Here is a 22102-nt window from a genome sequence, read left to right on the forward strand (position 1 = left end):
AGAAATGTATTGAGGGAAGTGAAGGTACTGATCAAAACAACAGAAACGGGGCCTACATGGGCTCCATTCATGGGACTGGCTGGGCAACTGGAGAGTGAGAGTAATGGTCACTCTACCAGATGGTGCTGATTGAAGCGAATAGAAGAGGGGCATACAGAGGATGTCACAATGCAGGGGGGTGCGAAACTGTACCAGCCCAAAGACAGCATTAGTCGCCTGACTCAAAACGACTTGGATCCCTGGGACGTGCTGGAGCGGGAGGTGCGAAGCGACTGCGATTATGCAAATCTCAAATCTGGATGACTAATGTGTGCCACCATGTGTGTTGTTAGGTTTATTATTCAAGTTATGATGATAGGGAGATAATATGCCTTTGAATAAGCATCATTAGCCTGCCCTACATACCAAATTCCTTTGCTTTACAGACATGGATTTACATTGATTAGGCTTACATAGATTGATGTACAAGGATATAGGTAGATGTCTCACACAAGGGCACAACAAAGTGAAACCCCACCTGGAGTTAACATCATGTCATCTTCTAGTCAGTAGTCTATTTACTGTGTAGGCCTATTATCTATTCTAGCAGAAAAACTAATGTGGATATTGAAAATGGTGGTTGAATCAACTGTTTACTGAGCCAAATATGCTACTCTCAGCCCTGTTCAAGAAATTCCGCATTTTAGGCCAACAGCCTCACAGGTCTGGTTTGTTGTTAACAATGATTTATCAAAATCTTAAAAACATGTTGAAGCCCCATCCCACCCTACTTTACACACATCCTGATACACTACGTCAACCTTCATGCAACACGTTTTCACTCTCCCACACACCCCCAGGCTGTCCCCCAGGCTGTCCCCCAGGCTGTCCCAGAGAACGAGACCGAGGAAGACGATACAATCTAAAATAATTTTAATTACAGATGGGTCCTTCTCGGAGGTACGGCGCAAGCCACGTGATAGGAGGAGACCGGTGTGAACTTTGTGTTATGCCACCTCCTTTTCTCTCAGCATAGATCTCGGATTTGGAGGGAAGTGGACTGGGAAGCGAAAGACCCCTAAGTTTCCATTGAGAGATTTAAAACAAAAAGGAACGTTTGACCCAGTTGACTCCAAGAGCAGGTCAATCATTTTGATCCCTGGCCTGCAACATTTCTGCCACATAAAGGACCACCAACATGTGTTTTTTGTTAAACGGCCAGTGCAGCATACCAAATGTTTTTCCTGTGTAATGTATATACCCACACCATGAGGTTGGAATAACCCTGTGAAATGCCCTTTTAGCGTAACAGCTGTTTGAAATGTCTGTCTAAAATTTCAGCCTGTTTTGCTGGGATCGAGTGTTGGCCTGCCTGGTGACATCACCATGTGGTAAATTAGTTAATAGATGAGTTAATCATATGAAAGAGAGTTCCAAACCACTCTGCCAATAAGAGCTAGTTTTCAGTTATCCCTTCCCCACAAACCACTCACAGACAGTTCTATCAAAATTCTTGAATGAGAAATTGCTCTTTGCTAAGAAGCTATTTGTGTTTCTTTTTGACTATTGTAATTCAAAAAAATCACAGTAAGGTGCTTAATTTTTACCCAAAAATGATTTGATGTGGAGATTAAAAACATCTGCATTGAAACTTTAAGATGTTCATTTGGGGATAGTATAGTATTGTCTCAGTGCAGAAACATTTTGACCATATCAAAAACATTATTAAACCGCATTCGTGTGAAACTGAAAAGCGCGAACCACTGCTTTTATCAGGGCAAGGTGTCTGGTAACATGACCGAATACAAACAGTGCAGCTATTCCCTCCGCAAGGCTATCAAACAAGCTAAGCGCCAGTACAGAGACAAAGTAGAATCTCAATTCAACGGCTCAGACACAAGAGGCATGTGGCAGGGTCTACAGTCAATCACGGACTACAGGAAGAAATCCAGCCCAGTCACGGACCAGGATGTCTTGCTCCCAGGCAGACTAAATAACTTTTTTGCCCGCTTTGAGGACAATACAGTGCCACTGACACGGCCTGCAACGAAAACATGCGGTCTCTCCTTCACTGCAGCCGAGGTGAGTAAGACATTTAAACGTGTTAACCCTCGCAAGGCTGCAGGCCCAGACGGCATCCCCAGCCGCGCCCTCAGAGCATGCGCAGACCAGCTGGCCGGTGTGTTTACGGACATATTCAATCAATCCCTATACCAGTCTGCTGTTCCCACATGCTTCAAGAGGGCCACCATTGTTCCTGTTCCCAAGAAAGCTAAGGTAACTGAGCTAAACGACTACCGCCCCGTAGCACTCACATCCGTCATCATGAAGTGCTTTGAGAGACTAGTCAAGGACCATATCACCTCCACCCTACCTGACACCCTAGACCCACTCCAATTTGCTTACCGCCCAAATAGGTCCACAGACGATGCAATCTCAACCACACTGCACACTGCCCTAACCCATCTGGACAAGAGGAATACCTATGTGAGAATGCTGTTCATTGACTACAGCTCGGCATTCAACACCATAGTACCCTCCAAGCTCGTCATCAAGCTCGAGACCCTGGGTCTCGACCCCGCCCTGTGCAACTGGGTACTGGACTTCCTGACGGGCCGCCCCCAGGTGGTGAGGGTAGGCAACAACATCTCCTCCCCGCTGATCCTCAACACTGGGGCCCCACAAGGGTGCGTTCTGAGCCCTCTCCTGTACTCCCTGTTCACCCACGACTGCGTGGCCACGCACGCCTCCAACTCAATCATCAAGTTTGCGGACGACACAACAGTGGTAGGCTTGATTACCAACAACGACGAGACGGCCTACAGGGAGGAGGTGAGGGCCCTCGGAGTGTGGTGTCAGGAAAATAACCTCACACTCAACGTCAACAAAACTAAGGAGATGATTGTGGACTTCAGAAAACAGCAGAGGGAACACCCCCCTATCCACATCGATGGAACAGTAGTGGAGAGGGTAGCAAGTTTTAAGTTCCTCGGCATACACATCACAGACAAACTGAATTGGTCCACTCACACAGACAGCATCGTGAAGAAGGCGCAGCAGCGCCTCTTCAACCTCAGGAGGCTGAAGAAATTTGGCTTGTCACCAAAAGCACTCACAAACTTCTACAGATGCACAATCGAGAGCATCCTGGCGGGCTGTATCACCGCCTGGTATGGCAACTGCACCGCCCTCAACCGTAAGGCTCTCCAGAGGGTAGTGAGGTCTGCACAACGCATCACTGGGGGCAAACTACCTGCCCTCCAGGACACCTACACCACCCGATGTCACAGGAAGGCCATAAAGATCATCAAGGACATCAACCACCCGAGCCACTGCCTGTTCACCCCGCTATCATCCAGAAGGCGAGGTCAGTACAGGTGCATCAAAGCTGGGACCGAGAGACTGAAAAACAGCTTCTATCTCAAGGCCATCAGACTGTTAAACAGCCACCACTAACACTGAGTGGCTGCTGCCAACACACTGACACTGACTCAACTCCAGCCACTTTAATAATGGGAATTGATGGGAAATGATGTAAATATATCACTAGCCACTTTAAACAATGCTACCTTATATAATGTTACTTACCCTACATTATTCATCTCATATGCATACGTATATACTGTACTCTATATCATCGACTGTATCCTTATGTAATACATGTATCACTAGCCACTTTAACTATGCCACTTTGTTTACATACTCATCTCATTTGTACATACTGTACTCGATACCATCTACTGTATCTTGCCTATGCTGCTCTGTACCATCACTCATTCATATATCCTTATGTACATATTCTTTATCCCCTTACACTGTGTACAAGACAGTAGTTTTGGAATTGTTAGTTAGATTACTTGTTATTACTGCATTGTCGGAACTAGAAGCACAAGCATTTCGCTACACTCGCATTAACATCTGCTAACCATGTGTATGTGACAAATACAATTTGATTTGATTTGATTTGACATTAGGTGTGATGAGAGGAGTCTGCTCATTTGATGATCTGTGCTGTAAAGGTAATCAAGTTTAACAGTGTGGCATCACTACAGACCCAGGTTCGATCCCAAGCTGTATCGCAGCCGGCCGCGACCGTGAGACCCATGAGGCGGCGCACAATCGGACCAGCGTCGTCTGGGTTAGGGGATGATTTGTCCGGCCGGGATTTTCTTGTTCCATCGTGCTGTAGTGACTCCTTGTGGCAGGCCAAGCACCTGAAAGCTGACCTCGATCGCCAGCTGGACGGTGTTTCCTCCGAAACATTAGTGTGGCTGGCTTCCTGCTTAAGCTAACAGTGTATCAAGAAGCAGTGTGGCTTGGCAGGGTTGTGTTTTGGGGGACGCATGGCTCTCGACCTTCGCCTCTCCCGAGTCTGTAGGGGAGTTGCAGCGATGGGACAAGACTGTAACTACCATTTGGATATCACGAAATTGGGGAGAAAAAGGGGTAAAAGTAAAAAATTTAAATAATAAATAGTTTAGCAGTGTCACAATGACAATATTTAAGTCAAATAAAATAAAAGGTTATTGTCACATGCGCCAAATACAACAGGTGTAGACTTAACTGTGAAATGTTTGCTACCAAGCCCTTCCCAATAATGCAGAACTAAAAAATATAAGACAAATAAAAATATTAACACTAGAGGAATAAAATACACAAGAATGGAGGTATATACAGGGAGTACCAGATCAATGTGCAGGGGTACGATGTATTTGAGCTAGATATGTACATAAAGGCAGGGTAAAGTGACTAGGCATCAGGATAGATAATAATAAAAGTAAAATAAAGAACAGAGTAGCAGCAGCAAATGATGAGTCTAAAAGTGCCTGTATGTATGTATGTATGTGTGTATGTGTATGTGTGTGTGTGTGTGTGTGTGTGTGTGTGTGTGTGTGTGTATGTATGTATGTATGTATGTATGTTTGTGTTGTGTCGGTATGCGTGTGCGAGCGTGTGTGTGTATGTGTACGCGAGCGCGTGTGTGGGTGTGTGTATGTGTGTGTTTAGCAGTCTTATGGCTATTTAGCAGTCTTATGGCTTGGGGGTAGATGCAGTCTCGGAGCCTGTTGTTCTGAGAGCCAATGCTCTGGTACCATTTGCCGGAAGGTTGCAGAGTAAACAGTCTATGGCTTGGATGGCTGGGACACCGCCTGTTATAAAGGTCATGGATGGCAAGGAGCTCTGCTCCAGTGATGTATTGGACTGTCCGCACCACCATCTGTAGCACTTTGTGGTCAAGGGTGGTGCATTTTCCATACCAAGTGATGATGCAGGGAGGCAAAGATGCTCTCGATGGTGCAGCTGTAGGGATCCGAGGATCCATGCGAAATCTTTTTAGCCTCCTGAGGGGGGAAAGGCGCTGTAGTGCCCTCTTCACAACTGTGTGTGTGTGTGTACCCTGTCAAGTCCTTAGTGATGTGGACACCAAGGAACTTGAAGCTCTCGACCCGCTTCACTACAGCCCCGTCGATGAGGATGGGGGGTGTGCTCTCCCCTCTTTCTCCTGTAGTCCATGATTAGCTCCTTGGTCTGACGTTGAGGAAGAGGTTGTTGTCATGGCAGAGGTGTTGTTGCCTACCCTCACCACCTGGGGCCTACCCGTCAGGAAGTCCAGGATCTAGTTAAAGAGGAAGGTGTTCAGTCCCTGGGTCCCCAGCTTTGTGATGAGCTTGGAGGGGACCCAAGGTGTTGAATACTGAGCTGTAGTCTATCAACAGCATTCTCACATAGTTATTTCCCCTCTTGTCCAGGTGGGAGAGGGCAGTGTGAAGTGCAATTGAGATTGCGTCATCTGAGGATCTGTTGGGACGCTATGCGAATTGGGAGTGGGTCGGTGTCTGGGATGAGACAGACCCTATTCTTCTCTGATATATCCACCTGTATAATAATGCTTTTGTCGGGGCCTCCTGGGTGGTGCAGTGGTCTAGGGCACTGCATTACAGTGCTAGCTGTGCCACCAGAGACTCTGGGTTCGCGCAGCCGGCCGCGACCGGGAGGTCCGTGGGGCGACGCACAATTGGCCTAGCGTCGTCCGTGTTAGGGAGGGTTCGGCTGGTAGGGATATCCTTGTCTCATCGCGCACCAGTGACTCCTGTGGTGGGCCAGGCGCAGTGCACGCTAACCAGGTTGCCATGGTGTTTCCTCCGACACATTGGTGCGGCTGGCTTCCAGGTTGGCTGCGCGCTGTGTTAAAGAAGCAGTTGGGTTGTGTTTCGGAGGACGCATGGCTTTCAACCTTCGTCTCTCCTGAGCCTGTACGGGAGTTGTAGCGATGAGACAAGATAGTAACTACTAACAATTGGATACCATGAAAAGGGGGTAAATTTAAAAAATAATAATAATAATGTTGATGTGTGTCATGACCAGCCTTTAAAAGTCATATAGGCAGGTTAGGCAGGTTACCTTGGAGTTCTTGGGAACAGTGACAATGGTGGTCAGCTTGAAACATGTTGGGATTACAGACTGGGACAAGGTTAGATTGAAAATGTCCTTGAAGACACTTGCCAACTGGTCTGCGCATGCTTTGAGAAAACGCCCTGTTATTCCATCTGGCCCGGCAGCCTTGCGAGTGTTAACCTGTTTAAAAGTTTTACTCACATCCGCCACGGAGAGCGAGATCACACAGTCATTCGGAACAACATAGGCTTTCACACAATACTCTGTTTGTATTCCTTGAAGTGAGCATAAAGTGGTTGTAATTAAGAGAATCATGTTATCAAATATTTACTCTCGTATTGTCACTTGATGTGAATGGAAGTCCTTCTGGAATCTGTCCTTTCTGAAAAGGACAACAAGCATGACCTGCTTCATGAATGTCTCGAAGATTTCTATGCCTTTTCTTTACATATATATTTTAGAAAAACAATGTAAGAAGCTCAGGCCATCTATTGTGTAGTACCATAATATTATCCTAATATAGCCCTACAGCCCACCAATCAACAAACATCTTGCCATGCCCTAATACTATGGATGAGGGTGGGCACAGCATGGTATCCCCCTCTGTATATCCACCTGTCAATGATGCTTTGTTAACTAATTCAACTCAAATGCATTTTTGTAGTGAATCTATCTGCCTTTTAGGGTGTCGCTATTGTTTGCCACTCCTTCCAGGAAGCACCAAGTCAGTGCCATGATAATGTGAGACCTGCTTAGATATAGGATTTGAATGGTTATTTATTGTAGCAGAGGGTGATCAACAAATAAAAGCAACAACAATCAGCAGACAATAGAAAGTAATATGTTATGTGGGCGTGGCCTAATATAATTGTCTATTTATCTATTGTTCGTCTACGTAAATAAAGAAATAAACTGGGGCCTGTCCAATGTTTTGATCAAAATACTGGGTGGATTGTCACACTTCTGAGTGTCTGGCCGAGGATCACTGTCAATAAACAGATAAAACTGTCCAGCTTCAAATGCCAGTCATCCGTAAAGGTCTGTGCAAAACGGGTGAGCTACTTGTCCCTTTAAGCTCTGTTATTCTACAATGATACTGTACTGAGCAGACTAGACTCAAGCCAAACATCCCCTTCATGATTGATGGGAATTAGAAGAGGTAAAGAGCTTTTCGATGGCGATTAACAAAATGTCCTCTTTTCAGCATTCCTTAAAAAAAAGTGTGTGAAACATAGACATTGAAACCAAAGTGACATATGTGCCTGAGAGGCTGTATACAAACCTGCCACTGCATTAGCTCGGCCACATTTGTTTCACATTGAATTGACATATTATTACATACTGGTATGACAGTGTTACAGTTGTATCATTATTGATTTCCAGATTTTCTAGGGACAGAATGTGCTCTCTCAAAATGATGTATTATGGGTTATTCTGTTCACTTGAACAAAATGTACAGAGTGAATTAATTTTGGTTTTAACAGCAGTGCAAATAGGCTGCAGAAAGCCTTCCCCCATCAATCAATAATGATTGTATCGGCTTTATGCATCCTCCTGTCGTTTTTTAATACGTTAACTTGTCACCTTGCTTGATTCTATGCCACTGTTCCATTTATAGGGTGTAATTCACATGACTGTCTGACATAAACAAAAGCTTATATAAGGCAGTAAAATGTATTAAATACTTACGAGGTCCGATTTCCGATCGTTCCCAGGTAGTGCTGCACGAGAAGACATTGTCCCTGAGGTATCCTTTCTATTAGACTAAATGCCAACTTGGTTTGTATGTAGGTATGTACAGGATTAACGTTATATTCTACCGAGGATAACAGTCGACATTGGCCGCTCCACCGCCTAGCCAGTGTTCAAAGGCAATAGACGCCAATCCTACCGGCAACCCCAGGTTCGAGAGCAGTGAGACAGAATTGTATCCTCAAACAATACTCATTTTTATTGTAAAAGGGCAGCACCGAACACGAAATTATACAGACAATTGTCTAGAAAACTGTCTGAATAGCCTACTTACTAGGCTATCCACTTCATGTTTGGCTGATTCTTCATGTGAAGAAAGGCATCAATGCTGTGCTTCATTATGGAAATAAAATGAAACCAAAATGGGTTTATTCTAACTATCGCACCATTACTATACTAAAAATATTTTTTAGAAAGCAATTATGTGTGGTCCCGTGATGCCTGTGGGTGTATGTCCGGAACACAGAAGTTTGTTATATCCAATAAAAACAATTGGCAAAACTAAAAACATAGGTCAGGTAGTCTGCGCGTACCACGACCATGGGTGGATGTCTGTCGTTGAGAAATATGTATTTTTTGGGGGGGTGCCAAATGATGCTCGCAAAACCAACCACTCCCAAGGCAAAACACTGAACGACTTAAGACTAATTGTCAACCAGCATTTCATAGTTGATTATTTAATAATTAACCGTCAACAGAAACAATACAACGACATGACAATTGCGGATAAAGCATCGGCGAATATACAGTTACCCCCTTTCTCTTTCTGTTCGCGATGGGCCACTTCCGAAAAAGTAGCCGTCGAATAATAATCAACGTTCGAAAAATTATTTATCTTGGATTCTTGCAGATATCCTTCATTACTATCAGTTGTAACATTTGCCTACATAAAAAGACATCCCCAAACTGTATGACAAGAGCAAGAAGGAAGAACGTCAAGCAAAATAATAGGCAGGGCTGCGTCGGAGGCTCAGTAACACACCCTTCCCCCATGTTCTTAAAGAGACAATTTCCCCATTCATTCATCGGTAGAACAGCAGTTACCAGCATAAACCACACGCCAACCACATTGGCAAGCAATACTCTGTACAGTAATGTCATCACTTGACACTGCAGACAGCATCTTTTGGGCATTTGACAACAGGGGTGACAGCGCCCTATCTAAAATAGACACACTTAAACAAAGCAACAAACAACCACTGTACTTGTATTTAATTTCCCCTCCACTTGTAAGTTCTATTGTTGTGAGGACAAACCATCTGTTCTCTGGTGTGTAGCATTTCTATGTTTTAATCTAGCTATATTATTCACGCCTATTAATAGATTATACCAAGTGGGTGATGACAGCAGAAGCACACCACCAAAGACTATAGTCTCACCTGTACAAATCGGACACGAGAGGGTCGGGCCCATGAACACCTCATTCTGCTGTGGTCCCCGGGATCTTGCTATTTTGTTATTGAGATAGGCATATAGTGGATGTTGGTTTAGCGCTTTTCTTGGTTTCGCATGGGTGATAGAGCAGTGTGAGAGCACAGAAGAGCAGTGTGAGAAAGTGAGCCACTATTGAAACAGTGTGAACCTGACAAGTTCCACACGTCAGACTCTCTCTAATCAGCATCTAGTCCCGAAGCATCATTAGGCAGTCATTTGGGACCAAATCATTTGGAAACCGCTTTATGTGGAATTTTCAATAGTCCTAATGGGGTATGTGCAAAGGCAGGTAAAGTGTGGACGTCAGTTGGTGCTGCTCTTTCCACAGTGTGTACCACGGAGAGAGCCTGGACATGATTGTAAGTGATGTGTGCACACGGAGTAGGTCAGGGTGATCGACCAGGGCCCAGCTCACCACTGCATCCCTGGTTGACCCTGAGGAACTAAACACACACCACCTCCAGTCAGGTCCACTGTCCAACAGAGCCTCCACTGTCTGACTCAAGACTCTTGGCAGATCTGATTTGATATAGCTTCATGAATTAATAGTATTAGTACTGTATTAATAACCCATTGGTAGTCCATTCATTCCAAACATGTTACTTTATAACTTCAGCTGAGAGAGTGTTGAACCCTTTTAACTATTTGACTTCTACGTTATAATTAAAAAAAACAAGCCCACTCAATGTAGGCCTATAATAACATGGCAACATGAACGGTCCACTGTTATCCAAACTCCAAAATGCTTTACATATCCTCGGACACTGGTTGTTTCTGCGCTGACACCACTGGGGGAGAGTTACAAAGTACTGTGACTTCTCTCTATTCCAGTTGACCTACTATATTTCAGACCAAGTCATCTCAACGTTCTAATTACAATTGTTGGTAGGCAGCGCCACAGCATTCATCTCTAATCTGGCAGAGATTATGACGTCTGGAGGCACGCTGGAGGCCATGCTCTGCCCTTAATCAAGAATCTGTCCAACCCTGGCCCTGATGCCCAGGATGTTGTTGTTCAACGTTTAGAAATAACTTTTTGTGAACAGAATCATTATTATATTTGATGAGCCTTGACTGTAATTCAAGAATGATTGAACATGTTGTCCAACTGTTTATTTGAATACAAATTGATACAGGAACCAAATAGATAGAAATATAGGCCATTGATTGTAAACATCATGGTTTTCAAGAGTATATCGGCAACAAAATAATGCATTGGTTAAGTTACCATTGAAATAGGAATTATGTTTCTAAATATCTCATGTATAGATCATACTTTTGCTTGTTATGTTGATATTGTTTGTTGATTGACATTTTTAGATAACATCATGTTGGTGAGAAGTTGCAATGTCATCCTGTTTGCTTTCTGTGCTGTGTTGCAATTCTGTATGTTGTAGAGGGCCACCTAGTGGAGTAGTAGCCTCATCATGGCCGGAGGCATCCTTATAACTGTTGTGATGGCGTCATCTTGTGGTTATCAATGATTATTTTACTTGTGGTGGCAGTGTTTTATTGTATCATCAGCAAAACCCCATTTTATCCATAGAGTTGTGACATTATGATTGCCTGCAGCTTTCTTAGTCATGTGCTAGTCATGCCTGTTAAGGACAGTCTCACTTTCATCTAGCATAAACTTACTTGCCATGCTTCTAGGCTCTGAGATATATGCTTGGTGATTGAAACTAACAAACTCAGCAAAAAAAGAAACGTCCCTTTTTCAGGACCCTGTCTTTCAAAGATAATTCGTAAAAATACAAATAACTTCACAGATCTTCATTGTAAAGGATTTAAACACTGTTTCCCATACTTGTTCAATGAACCATAAACAATTAATGAACATGCACCTGTGGAACGGTCGTTAAGACACTAACAGCTTACAGACAGTAGGCAATTAAGGTCCCAGTTATGAAATCTTAGAACTAAAGAGGCCTTTCTATTGACTCTGAAAAACACCAAAAGAAAGATGCCCGGGGTCCCTGCTCATCTGCGTGAACGTGTCTTAGGCATGAGGACTGCAGATGTGGCCAGGGCAATAGAGTGCAATGTCCGTACTATGATACAGCGCTACAGGGAAACAGGATGGACAGCTGATCATCCTCGGAGTGGCAGACCACGTGTAACAACACCTGCACAGGATCGGTTCATCCAAACATCACACCTGCGGGACAGGAACAGGATGGCAACAACAACTGCCCGAGATATACCAGGAACGCACAATCACTCCATCAGCGCTCAGACTGTCCGCAATAGGCTGAGAGAGGCTGGACTGAGGGCTTGTAGGTCTGTTGTAAGGCAGGTCCTCACCAGACATCACCGGCAACAGCGTCGCCTATGGGCACAAACCCACCGTCGCTGGACCAGAGAGGGCTGGCAAAAAGTGCTCTTCACTGACGAGTCGCGGTTTTGTCTCACCAGGGGTGATGGTCCGATTCGCGTTTATCGTCGAAGGAATGAGCGTTACACCGAGGCCTGTACTCTGGAGTGGGATCGATTTGGAGGTGGAGGGTCCGTCATGGTCTGGGGCGGTGTGTCACAGCATCACCGGACTGAGTTTATTGTCATTGCAGGCAGTCTCAACGCTGTGTGTTACAGGTAGACATCCTCCTACCTCATGTGATACCCTTCCTGCAGGCTCATCCGGACATGACCCTCCAGCATGACAATTCCACCAGCCATACTGCTCATTCTGTGCGTGATTTTCTGCAAGACAGGAATGTCAGTGTTCTGTCATGGCCAGCGAAGAGCCCGGATCTCAATCCCATTGAGCACGTCTGGAACCTGTTGGACCAGAGGGTGAGGGCTAGGGCCATTCCCCTCAGAAATGTTCGGGAACTTGCAGGTGCCTTGGTGGAAGTGTGGGGTAACATCTCACAGCAAGAACAGGCAAATCTGGTTTAGTCCATGAGGAGAAGATGCACTGCAGTATTTAATGCAGCTGGTGTGGCCACCAGATACAGACTGTTACTTTTGATTTTGACCCCCCCTTTGTTCAGGGACACATTATTCAATTTCTGTTAGGCACATGTCTGTAGAACTTGTTAAGTTTATGTCTCAGTTGTTGAATCTTATGTTCATACAAATATTTACACATGTTAAGTTTACTGAAAATAAACACAGTTGGCAGTGAGAGGATGTTTATTTTTTGCTGAGTTTACATTATAGAAGGAAATAGAAAGTGAACCAGAAGTAAACAGACCATTGCGGCACTCTTTCTCTCTCTCTCAGCACAGTACATTACTATGTAATAATAAGGTTACAAATACTATATTTCCCATCAAAATGTGTGTGCCTTTTGCATTTTCTACATGATCAAGCACAGCAAGATAGTATCAGCGTGCTTTACCCTAGACACAGCCTCGACTGATTGCAGTGCGGTCACAGATGAAGCTTTGAAGTGGTTTCTATCATTTTCTTGGTACTGACATGCATCTGTCACATCTAGACACATGCTTAGCTTTCTGTGGTAATCAAATGTGAGACTGATCTGATGTCACAGACAGGGTCTCCAAACTGCAGAAATTGTGCTGACCTATTAGGAAGTTTCCGACACTTCGTAAAAACCTCACCTTTAAAATGAAGAATTAATCTCTGTGCCTTTCACAATTTATGACTCACAGCTATCAGATGCAGCACTAATCTCTCCTCCTCAAAGGTAAGTTGACTTATGACTAGTGAATACCATTTTTGGTCAAATATTTTCATGCAACAGTGTGTTTTCAAAGTCAGAATGCATGTACACATTTTACACTTTTGTCATTGCTAAAACATGATAAACATGCAACTTCTTAAAGGGGCAATCTGCATCGCTTGATGCATTTTAGACTTTAAAGTTAATGATTTTTGAAGAATATAACTTATCAATGCCTCATTAGCTTAGTTCAACTGTCGGTACGACAGAACCAAAAACATTTACTATTTTGTTAGTAAACATGTAATTGTAATTGTAAACAAACAATGTATAGCCTCAAAACATGGTTTACACCATTTTTTCCCTTGTATCCATAGCTCTCTCCATGAATTTGAGAGTATTACATTTTTCAGCCCAAGCTTTTTACCAAAACAGTGGTGTGGGGACGCTTTGTTATTGTTTGAACTGCAGGTTGCCCCTTAAATCTCAATACAAGTTTTAATGATGAAAGGGAATCTACTGGAAAGACAGATTGTGCCACTCCCAAGCAATCCGTTGGGTCCCATTTTATAGTAAGTGACAGGGAAAGTATATATTTATTAAGTTGGCAAGCACAGTGTAATTATAATGTACTCATTGCTACACAGTGCTGACATGTTTATAGACAAACTCCACTATGTATTTATTTGGAGACTGAAAACTTTTCATTTGGCTCATAAGCCAGCATTTTGGATTTGTGATCAAATGTTTTCTTTCTGTACTGCAAATGCATCCAACAAGTTTGTAGAGTCGCAAGATTTTCACGTAATTAACAAGACATTGAGACATTGTACTGGATTTCCAAAGAAAGGAACAATGAAATGGCATAGATTACATTGAAACTGTTGAGCAGGATGTGTACCGTAAACAGGAATTATGGTTCAACAGAAGTTTCATATATTTGTTTCACATCTCATGTTGGCCCGCTTTCCTTCCCTGTCACATCAGCACTATTTCCTGCCGATGTTGGGGATTTTAAGCACGGTCATCATGGCCCTCATCTCAGTCGCTGCTACCTGCCCTGCCTCACCATGTGAATGTCTGGACAACGTCACAGTCAGCTGCCCGGACAAGAGGCTGAAGAAGTTCCCTAACCTCCCCGATGGTACTGAGGAGCTTTATATGGCCCACAACCTGATCCAGGCATTCCCCACCAGTGGACTGGAGCAGCTGCAGTTCCTGGATCTCACCAAAAACCGCCTCAATGTCTCCTTGACCTCCAACTTCATCTGGCCCAACATGAGCAGCCTGGTCAAGCTGTTTCTCAGGGGTAATTGCCTGGGTTCACTGGGCCCTGGGCAGCTCCAAGGCCTTTCAGCGCTCACCTTCCTGGACCTCAGTGAGAACCACATGGAGGCCCTGCACCCAGGATCTCTCCAAGGCCTTGGTCAATTGAAGACGCTCATTCTCACACTGAACCAGATCAACAGCCTGCAGTACGGGGCACTGAGTGGAGCCCCTGCACTCACTGACCTTCACCTGAGCAGCAACAGTATTGTGGAGTTTGAAGAAGGGGTGTTTGAGAACTCCTCCAAGTTGGTAAAGCTGATTTTGTCCAAGAACAACTTGGTTAGCATTGGGAATGGCACATTCAGGGGAGCAGTTAACCTGAGTCATCTGGACCTCAGTGGAAACAAGTTTGATTTTGTGCCCATTGCTGCCCTGAGGGATGTGTCACAGCTGCACAGCTTATACCTCCAGAAGAACAGCATCACCTTCATACCAGAAGATGCTTTCTCTGAGCTCAGCCATCTAAGGATTTTGGTTTTGAATAATAACTGCCTGAGCAAAATAGCTGAGGACTCATTGAGTGGTCTATTCCATCTTGGTCAATTGGATCTGAGCTACAATAACCTAAAATCCCTCCCCTCTGAAGTTTTTCAATATCTAGGCAGACTGGAGCTCCTGGATCTCTACCATAACAACCTGACATACCTTCCAGAGGACCTGTTTCACAACCTAACTAGGCTGAGAGAGCTGCAGCTTGACAGCAACAAGATCTCATCCATTCCCCCAGGGCTCTTTCACATGATGCCTAAGCTAAGGGAACTCCAGCTGGCCAACAATCAGATATCTGACCTCCACAAAGCCTTGTTCTCCAGCTTGAGGAGCCTACGGAAACTCTACCTGGACAACAACGTACTAAGCAAGATTCCCAGAGGCCTATTCCACAAGACCAAGAGTCTCAGGGAGCTACAGTTAGACAATAACCACCTCAGGTCTCTCGCTAGGTCCCTCTTCCATGGTCTGACAAAACTCCACTTCCTGAAGCTCTTCAACAACCGTCTCACAGCAATTCACCCTGAGCAGTTTTCTACCCTTGGTGAACTGAGAGAGCTCCTGTTGAATGAAAACCTGATTGAAGATCTTCCAAAAGGCGTATTTTCTAAGCTTCGAAGCCTCAAGATTCTGGATTTGAACAACAACCGCCTCACAGCACTGGCTTCTACAGACTTTGATGGGTTAGGTGCCCTAAAGGAGCTTAATCTCAGCTTCAACCAGCTTCATGATCTCCCATATGCCACCTTCTACTCCCTGGATGATTTACGTAGACTCCTTCTCCAGAACAACCGCTTGGTGTCCTTGCACCCTCAAGTTTTCTCACCCCTGGTCGACTTACAGGAGCTTGACTTGGACAACAACCAGATCAAACTGCTACACCCTGACGTGTTTCAAGGCCTTCACCACCTCCAGAAACTGCACCTGAAATCAAACCGCCTCAGTACTCTTGTGAATGGGACACTGGAGCCTCTGGAGAGCCTGAAGATCCTCCACCTGGAGGGGAACCCCTGGGACTGCTCTTGCAGATCACCCATTCTGTACATCAATAACTGGATTATCAACAATAACCAGAAGCTGCAGGACAAACCCATGTGTTCCTCAATCAACCGACCCATTTCACAGCCTGCAAACCTATTAAAACCCTGTGTGAGCGTTGCATGCTGCCCCAGAAGCAAATTTCCCCTAGAGATGCTGACAGTGCTTACAGCTTGGCTTCTAGGTATTGGTTTTCTGTGACTTCCTTTTGCGGTTTCTTTCCTGTTTTCAGATGGTTATGTTGTTATGTTATTATGTCTATTGCAAATGCATTGTTAAGAATCTAAGTTGATGTAGTGTAAAGATTAAAATACCATGGAATTGTGTTTTTAAATAAACTCAGCAAAAAAAGAAACGTCCTCTCACTGTCAACTGCTTTTATTTTCAGCAAGTTTAACGTGTGTAAATATTTGTATGAACATAACAAGATTCAACAACTGAGACATAAACTGAACAAGTTCCACAGACATGTGACTAACAGAAATGTAATATTGTGTCTTTGAACAAAGGGGGGGTCAAAATAAATCAAAAGTAACAGTCAGTATCTGGTGTGGCCACCAGCTGCATTAAGTACTGCAGTGCATCTCCTCCTCATGGACTGCACCAGATTTGCCAGTTCTTTCTGTGAGATGTTACCCCACTCTTCCACCAAGGCACCTGCAAGTTCCCGAACATTTCTGGGGGGAATGGTCCTAGCCCTCACCCTCCGATCCAACAGGTCCCAGACGTGCTCAATGGGATTGAGATCCGGGTTCGTCGCTGGCCATGGCAGAACACTGACATTCCTGTCTTGCAGGAAATCACTCACAGAATGAGCAGTATGGCTGGTGGCATTGTCATGCTGGAGGGTCATGTCAGGATGAGCCTGCAGGAAGGGTACCACATGGAGGAGGATGTCTACCTGTAACACACAGCGTTGAGACTGCCTGCAATGACAACAAGCTCAGTCCGATGATGCTGTGACACACCGCTCCAGACCATGACACCCCAGACCTCCACCTCCACCTCCAAATCGTCCCGCTCCAGAGTACAGGCCTCGGTGTAACGCTCATTCCTTCGACGATAACCGCGAATCCAACCATCACCCCTGGTGAGACAAAATCGTGACTCGTCAGTGAAGAGCACTTTTTGCCAGTCCTGTCTGGTCCAGCGACGGTGTGTTTGTGCCCATAGGCGACGCTGTTGCCGGTGATGTCTGGTGAGGACCTGCCTTACAACAGGCCTACAAGCCTATTGTCTATTGCAGATAGTCTGAGCACTGATGGAGGGATTGTGCGTTACTGGTGTAACTCGGGCAGTTGTTGTTGCCATCCTGTAGCTGTCCTGCAGGTGTGATGTTTGGATGTATCGATCCTGTGCAGATGTTGTTACACGTGGTCTGCCACTGCGAGGACGATCAGCTGTCCATCACGTCTCTCTGTAGCACTGTCTTAGGCGTCTCACAGTACGGACATTGCAATTTATTGCCCTGGCCACATCTGCAGTCCTCATGTCTCATTGCAGCATGCCTAAGGCACGTTCACGCAGATGAGCAGGGACCCTGGGCATCTTTCTTTTGGTGTTTTTCAGAGTCAGTAGAAAGGCCTCTTCATAACTGTGACCTTAATTGCCTACCGTCTGTAAGCTGTTAGTGACTTAACGACCATTCCACAGGTGCATGTTCATTAATTGTTTATGGTTCATTGAACAAGTATGGGAAACAGTGTTTAAACCCTTTACAATGAAGATCTGTGAAGTTATTTGGATTTTTACTAATTATCTTTGAAAGACAGGGTCCTGAAAAAGGGACGTTTCTTTTTTTTGCTGAGTTTATTTTGTTTTTCTTTTAAATAAAAGTAACTATTTCATTTAATTTCTTGAAATGTTATAATATCTGTCATAATTTGGGATCATGATGTGAAATAGACTGAAAGGAGTGCTGTTCAGAGTTAATAAACTTAAGGACTTTATTGTATAATGTATGACTAATTGCCCATGCATGGATACAAAACATACAGTGCCTTGCGAAAGTATTCGGCCCCCTTGAACTTTGCAACCTTTTGCCACATTTCAGGCTTCAAACATAAAGATATAAAACTGTATTTTTTTTGTGAAGAATCAACAACAAGTAGGACACAATCATGAAGTGGAACGACATTTATTGAATATTTCAAAAACTGAAAAATTGGGCGTGCAAAATTATTCAGCCCCTTTACTTTCAGTGCAGCAAACTCTCTCCAGAAGTTCAGTGAGGATCTCTGAATGATCCAATGTTGACCTAAATGACTAATGATGATATATACAATCCACCTGTGTGTAATCAAGTCTCAGTATAAATGCACCTGCACTGTGATAGTCTCAGAGGTCCGTTAAAAGCGCAGAGAGCATCATGAAGAACAAGGAACACACCAGGCAGGTCCGAGATACTGTTGTGAAGAAGTTTAAAGCCGGATTTGGATACAAAAAGATTTCCCAAGCTTTAAACATCCCAAGGAGCACTGTGCAAGCGATAATATTGAAATGGAAGGAGTATCAGACCACTGCAAATCTACCAAGACCTGGCCGTCCCTCTAAACTTTCAGCTCATACAAGGAGAAGACTGATCAGAGATGCAGCCAAGAGGCCCATGATCACTCTTGATGAACTGCAGAGATCTACAGCTGAGGTGGGAGACTCTGTCCATAGGACAACAATCAGTCGTATATTGCACAAATCTGGCCTTTATGGAAGAGTGGCAAGAAGAAAGCCATTTCTTAAAGATATCCATAAAAAGTGTCGTTTAAAGTTTGCCACAAGCCACCTGGGAGACACACCAAACATGTGGAAGAAGGTGCTCTGGTCAGATGAAACCAAAATTGAACTTTTTGGCAACAATGCAGAACGTTATGTTTGGCGTAAAAGCAACACAGCTGAACACACCATCCCCACTGTCAAACATGGTGGTGGCAGCATCATGGTTTGGGCCTGCTTTTCTTCAGCAGGGACAGGGAAGATGGTTAAAATTGATGGGAAGATGGATGGAGCCAAATACAGGACCATTCTGGAAGAAAACCTGGTGGAGTCTGCAAAAGACCTGAGACTGGGACGGAGATTTGTCATCCAACAAGACAATGATCCAAAACATAAAGCAAAATCTACAATGGAATGGTTCAAAAATAAACATATCCAGGTGTTAGAATGGCCAAGTCAAAGTCCAGACCTGAATCCAATCGAGAATCTGTGGAAAGAACTGAAAACTGCTGTTCACAAATGCTCTCCATCCAACCTCACTGAGCTCGAGCTGTTTTGCAAGGAGGAATGGGAAAAAATGTCAGTCTCTCGATGTGCAAAACTGATAGACATACCCCAAGCGACATACAGCTGTAATCGCAGCAAAAGGTGGCGCTACAAAGTATTAACTTAAGGGGGCTGAATAATTTTGCACGCCCAATTTTTCAGTTTTTGATTTGTTAAAAAAGTTTGAAATATCCAATAAATGTCGTTCCACTTCATGATTGTGTCCCACTTGTTGTTGATTCTTCACAAAAAAATACAGTTTTATATCTTTATGTTTGAAGCCTGAAATGTGGCAAAAGGTCGCAAAGTTCAAGGGGGCCGAATACTTTCGCAAGGCACTGTACATCCATACTCTCTCCAACTTGAGACATGCAGTCGCACTCAGAGATACACCTGCTCGTGCTTCTAAATGCCACTAGACGCCACGTTCCCACTGTGCAGAGTCAAAGATACATTCGCCTACAAGTGCTGAGGGACATTATTGCTGAGCATTCGTGAGTGAGCCTTGAGTCAAACTTTTATGGGGTTGAATGTGATTAACCCTACATTGAAAGAAATTAAGGAAACTGTGGAACATGGGGTCAGGTCAGGCACCCTAAGCAGAACACAGCAGAACACATGAGGTTTGGTCCCTCACCTCCTGCACTGCATTCTAGGTGGGGTGCTGCTGAAGAGTGGCTGGGTGGCTAGAAAGTGGCCCTTAATCTAAATGACAAATTATCTGCTATTAAGTACATTGAGTATGTCAGAGAACTTTAGGGAAAATACCCAAAGGTCTTTGGTCTTCGTGAGTTTGGTCTGTAAACATAGACATTCTGCCATGCCCAATTTGACTGACAGGCAGCAAATGTAGACTTTTGATTTTCAGGAAGGAGGATTGGAGGGAAGGATGATCCTAGATGGGTGCAAGGCAGACCACCATAACCACATATTAAATTAATTAATAAATGTAAAGTGTGCAACAATATCATTATGGAAATCATTAATTGATTACCCTATAAGGATTTGCACATTTGCACACTTACCATAGCAATTTAAGTACCCAAGTTAACCTAACATGAATTAGGTTACCAGTGGAAACAGGTTAGATTATGTGCCCATTGCTGCCCTCAAGGATGCGTCACTGCGCCCCTTCTCCAGAACAACCGCTTGGTGGCTTTGCACCCTCAAGTCTTCGCCCCCCTGGCCGACTTACAGGAGCTTGACTTGGACAACAACCAGATCAAACTGCTACACCCTAACATGTTTCAAGGCCTTCACCACCTCCAGAAACTGCACCTGAAATCAAACCGCCTCAGTACTCTTGTGAATGGGACACTGGAGCCTCTGGAGAGCCTGAAGTTCCTCCACCTGGAGGGGAACTCCTGGGTCTGCCCTTGCAGATCACCCATTTCTGTACAGTGGCAAGAAAAAGTGTGTGAACCCTTTGGAATTACCTGGATGTCTACATAAATTGGTGATCAAATTTGATCTGATCTTCATCTAAATCACAACAATAGACAAACATAGTGTGCTTAAACTAATAACATGTAAAGTATTGTATTTTTCTTGTCTATATTGAATACATAATTTAAACATTTACAATATAGGTTGGGGAAAGTATTTGAACCCCTAGGCTAATGACTTCTCCAAAAGCTAATTGGAGTTAGGAGTCAGCTAATCTGGAGGCCAATCAATGAGACTAGATTGGAGATGTTGGTTAGGGCTGCCTTGCTCTATAAAAAACACTCACAAAATTTGAGTTTGCTATTCACAAGAAGCATTTCCTGGAATAAAAGTGATCTCAGAAGACCTAAGATTAAGAATTGTTGATTTGCATAAAGCTGGAAAGGGTTATAAAAGTATCTCTAAAAGCCTTGATGTTCATCAGTCCACGGTAAGACAAATTGTCTATAAATGGAGAAAGTTCAGCACTGTTGCTACTTTCCCTAGGAGTGGTCGTCCTGCAAAGATGCCTGCAAGAGCACAGTGCAGAATGTTAAAGGAGGTTAAGAAGAATCCTAGAGTGCCAGCTAAAGATTTACAGAAATCTCTGGAAGATGCTAACATCTCTGTTGACGAGTCTACAATACATAAAACACTAAACAAGAATGGTGTTCATCGGGGAGGACACCACGGAAGAAGCCACTGCTGTCCAAAAAAAAACCATTGCTGCACATCTGAAGTTTGCAAAAGTGCATCTGGATGTTTCACAGCGCTACTGGCAAAATATTCTGTGGAGAGATGATATTACTGTTGAGTTGTTTGGAAGGAACACACAACACTATGTGTGGAGAAAAAAGGCACAGCACTTCAACATCAAAACCTCATCCCAACTGTAAAGTAAGGTGGAGGGAGCATCGTGATTTTGGGCTGCTTTGCTGCATCAAGGCCTGGACAGCTTGCTATCATTGATGGAAAAATTAATTCCCAAGTTTATCAAGACATTTTGCAAGAGAATGTTAGGCTGTCTGCCAATTGAAGCTAAACAAAAGTTGGGTGATGCAACAGGACAACGACCCAAAACACAGAAGTAAATCAACAACAGAATGGCTTCAACAGAAGAAAATATACCTTCTGGAGTGGCCCAGTTAGAGTCCTCGCCTCAACCCGATGGAGATGCTGTGGCATGACCTCAAGAGAGCAATTCACACTAGAAATCCCAAGAATATTGCTGAGCTGAAACAGTTTTGTAAAGTGGAATGGTCCAAAATTCCTCCTGACCGTTGTGCAGGTCTGATCCGCAACTACAGAAAACGTTTGTTTGAGGTTATTGCTGCCAAAGGAGGGCCAACCAGTTATTAAAGGGTTTCACATACTTTT

General features: G+C 44.1%; 2 protein-coding genes across 7 annotated transcripts in view; one reads left to right on the top strand and one right to left on the bottom strand.

Annotated features, from left to right (window-relative positions):
* LOC110507606 (MAP/microtubule affinity-regulating kinase 4) overlaps window positions 1-9157 on the bottom strand; it is a 54491-nt gene extending 45334 nt beyond the window's left edge. For all 6 annotated transcript variants that reach the window (XM_021587699.3, XM_036965365.2, XM_036965364.2 and 3 more), the window contains exon 1: window positions 8065-9157. In XM_021587699.3, the coding sequence (XP_021443374.1) occupies window positions 8065-8112 (48 nt within the window). In that variant the 5' untranslated portion in view covers window positions 8113-9157. The remainder of the gene's footprint in view (window positions 1-8064) is intronic.
* Window positions 9158-13053: 3896 nt separating this feature from the next.
* LOC110507607 (uncharacterized) lies at window positions 13054-16400 on the top strand. Its single transcript, XM_021587702.3, has 2 exons — window positions 13054-13213; window positions 14177-16400. The coding sequence occupies exon 2, from the start codon at window positions 14192-14194 to the stop codon at window positions 16244-16246; it is 2055 nt and encodes a 684-aa protein (XP_021443377.2). The 5' UTR covers window positions 13054-13213; window positions 14177-14191; the 3' UTR covers window positions 16247-16400.
* The last annotated feature ends 5702 nt before the right edge of the window (window positions 16401-22102 follow it).

This window comes from Oncorhynchus mykiss, chromosome 27, assembly GCF_057628025.1.
Source record: "Oncorhynchus mykiss isolate SJ-2025 chromosome 27, ASM5762802v1, whole genome shotgun sequence".
Taxonomy (NCBI): domain Eukaryota; kingdom Metazoa; phylum Chordata; class Actinopteri; order Salmoniformes; family Salmonidae; genus Oncorhynchus; species Oncorhynchus mykiss.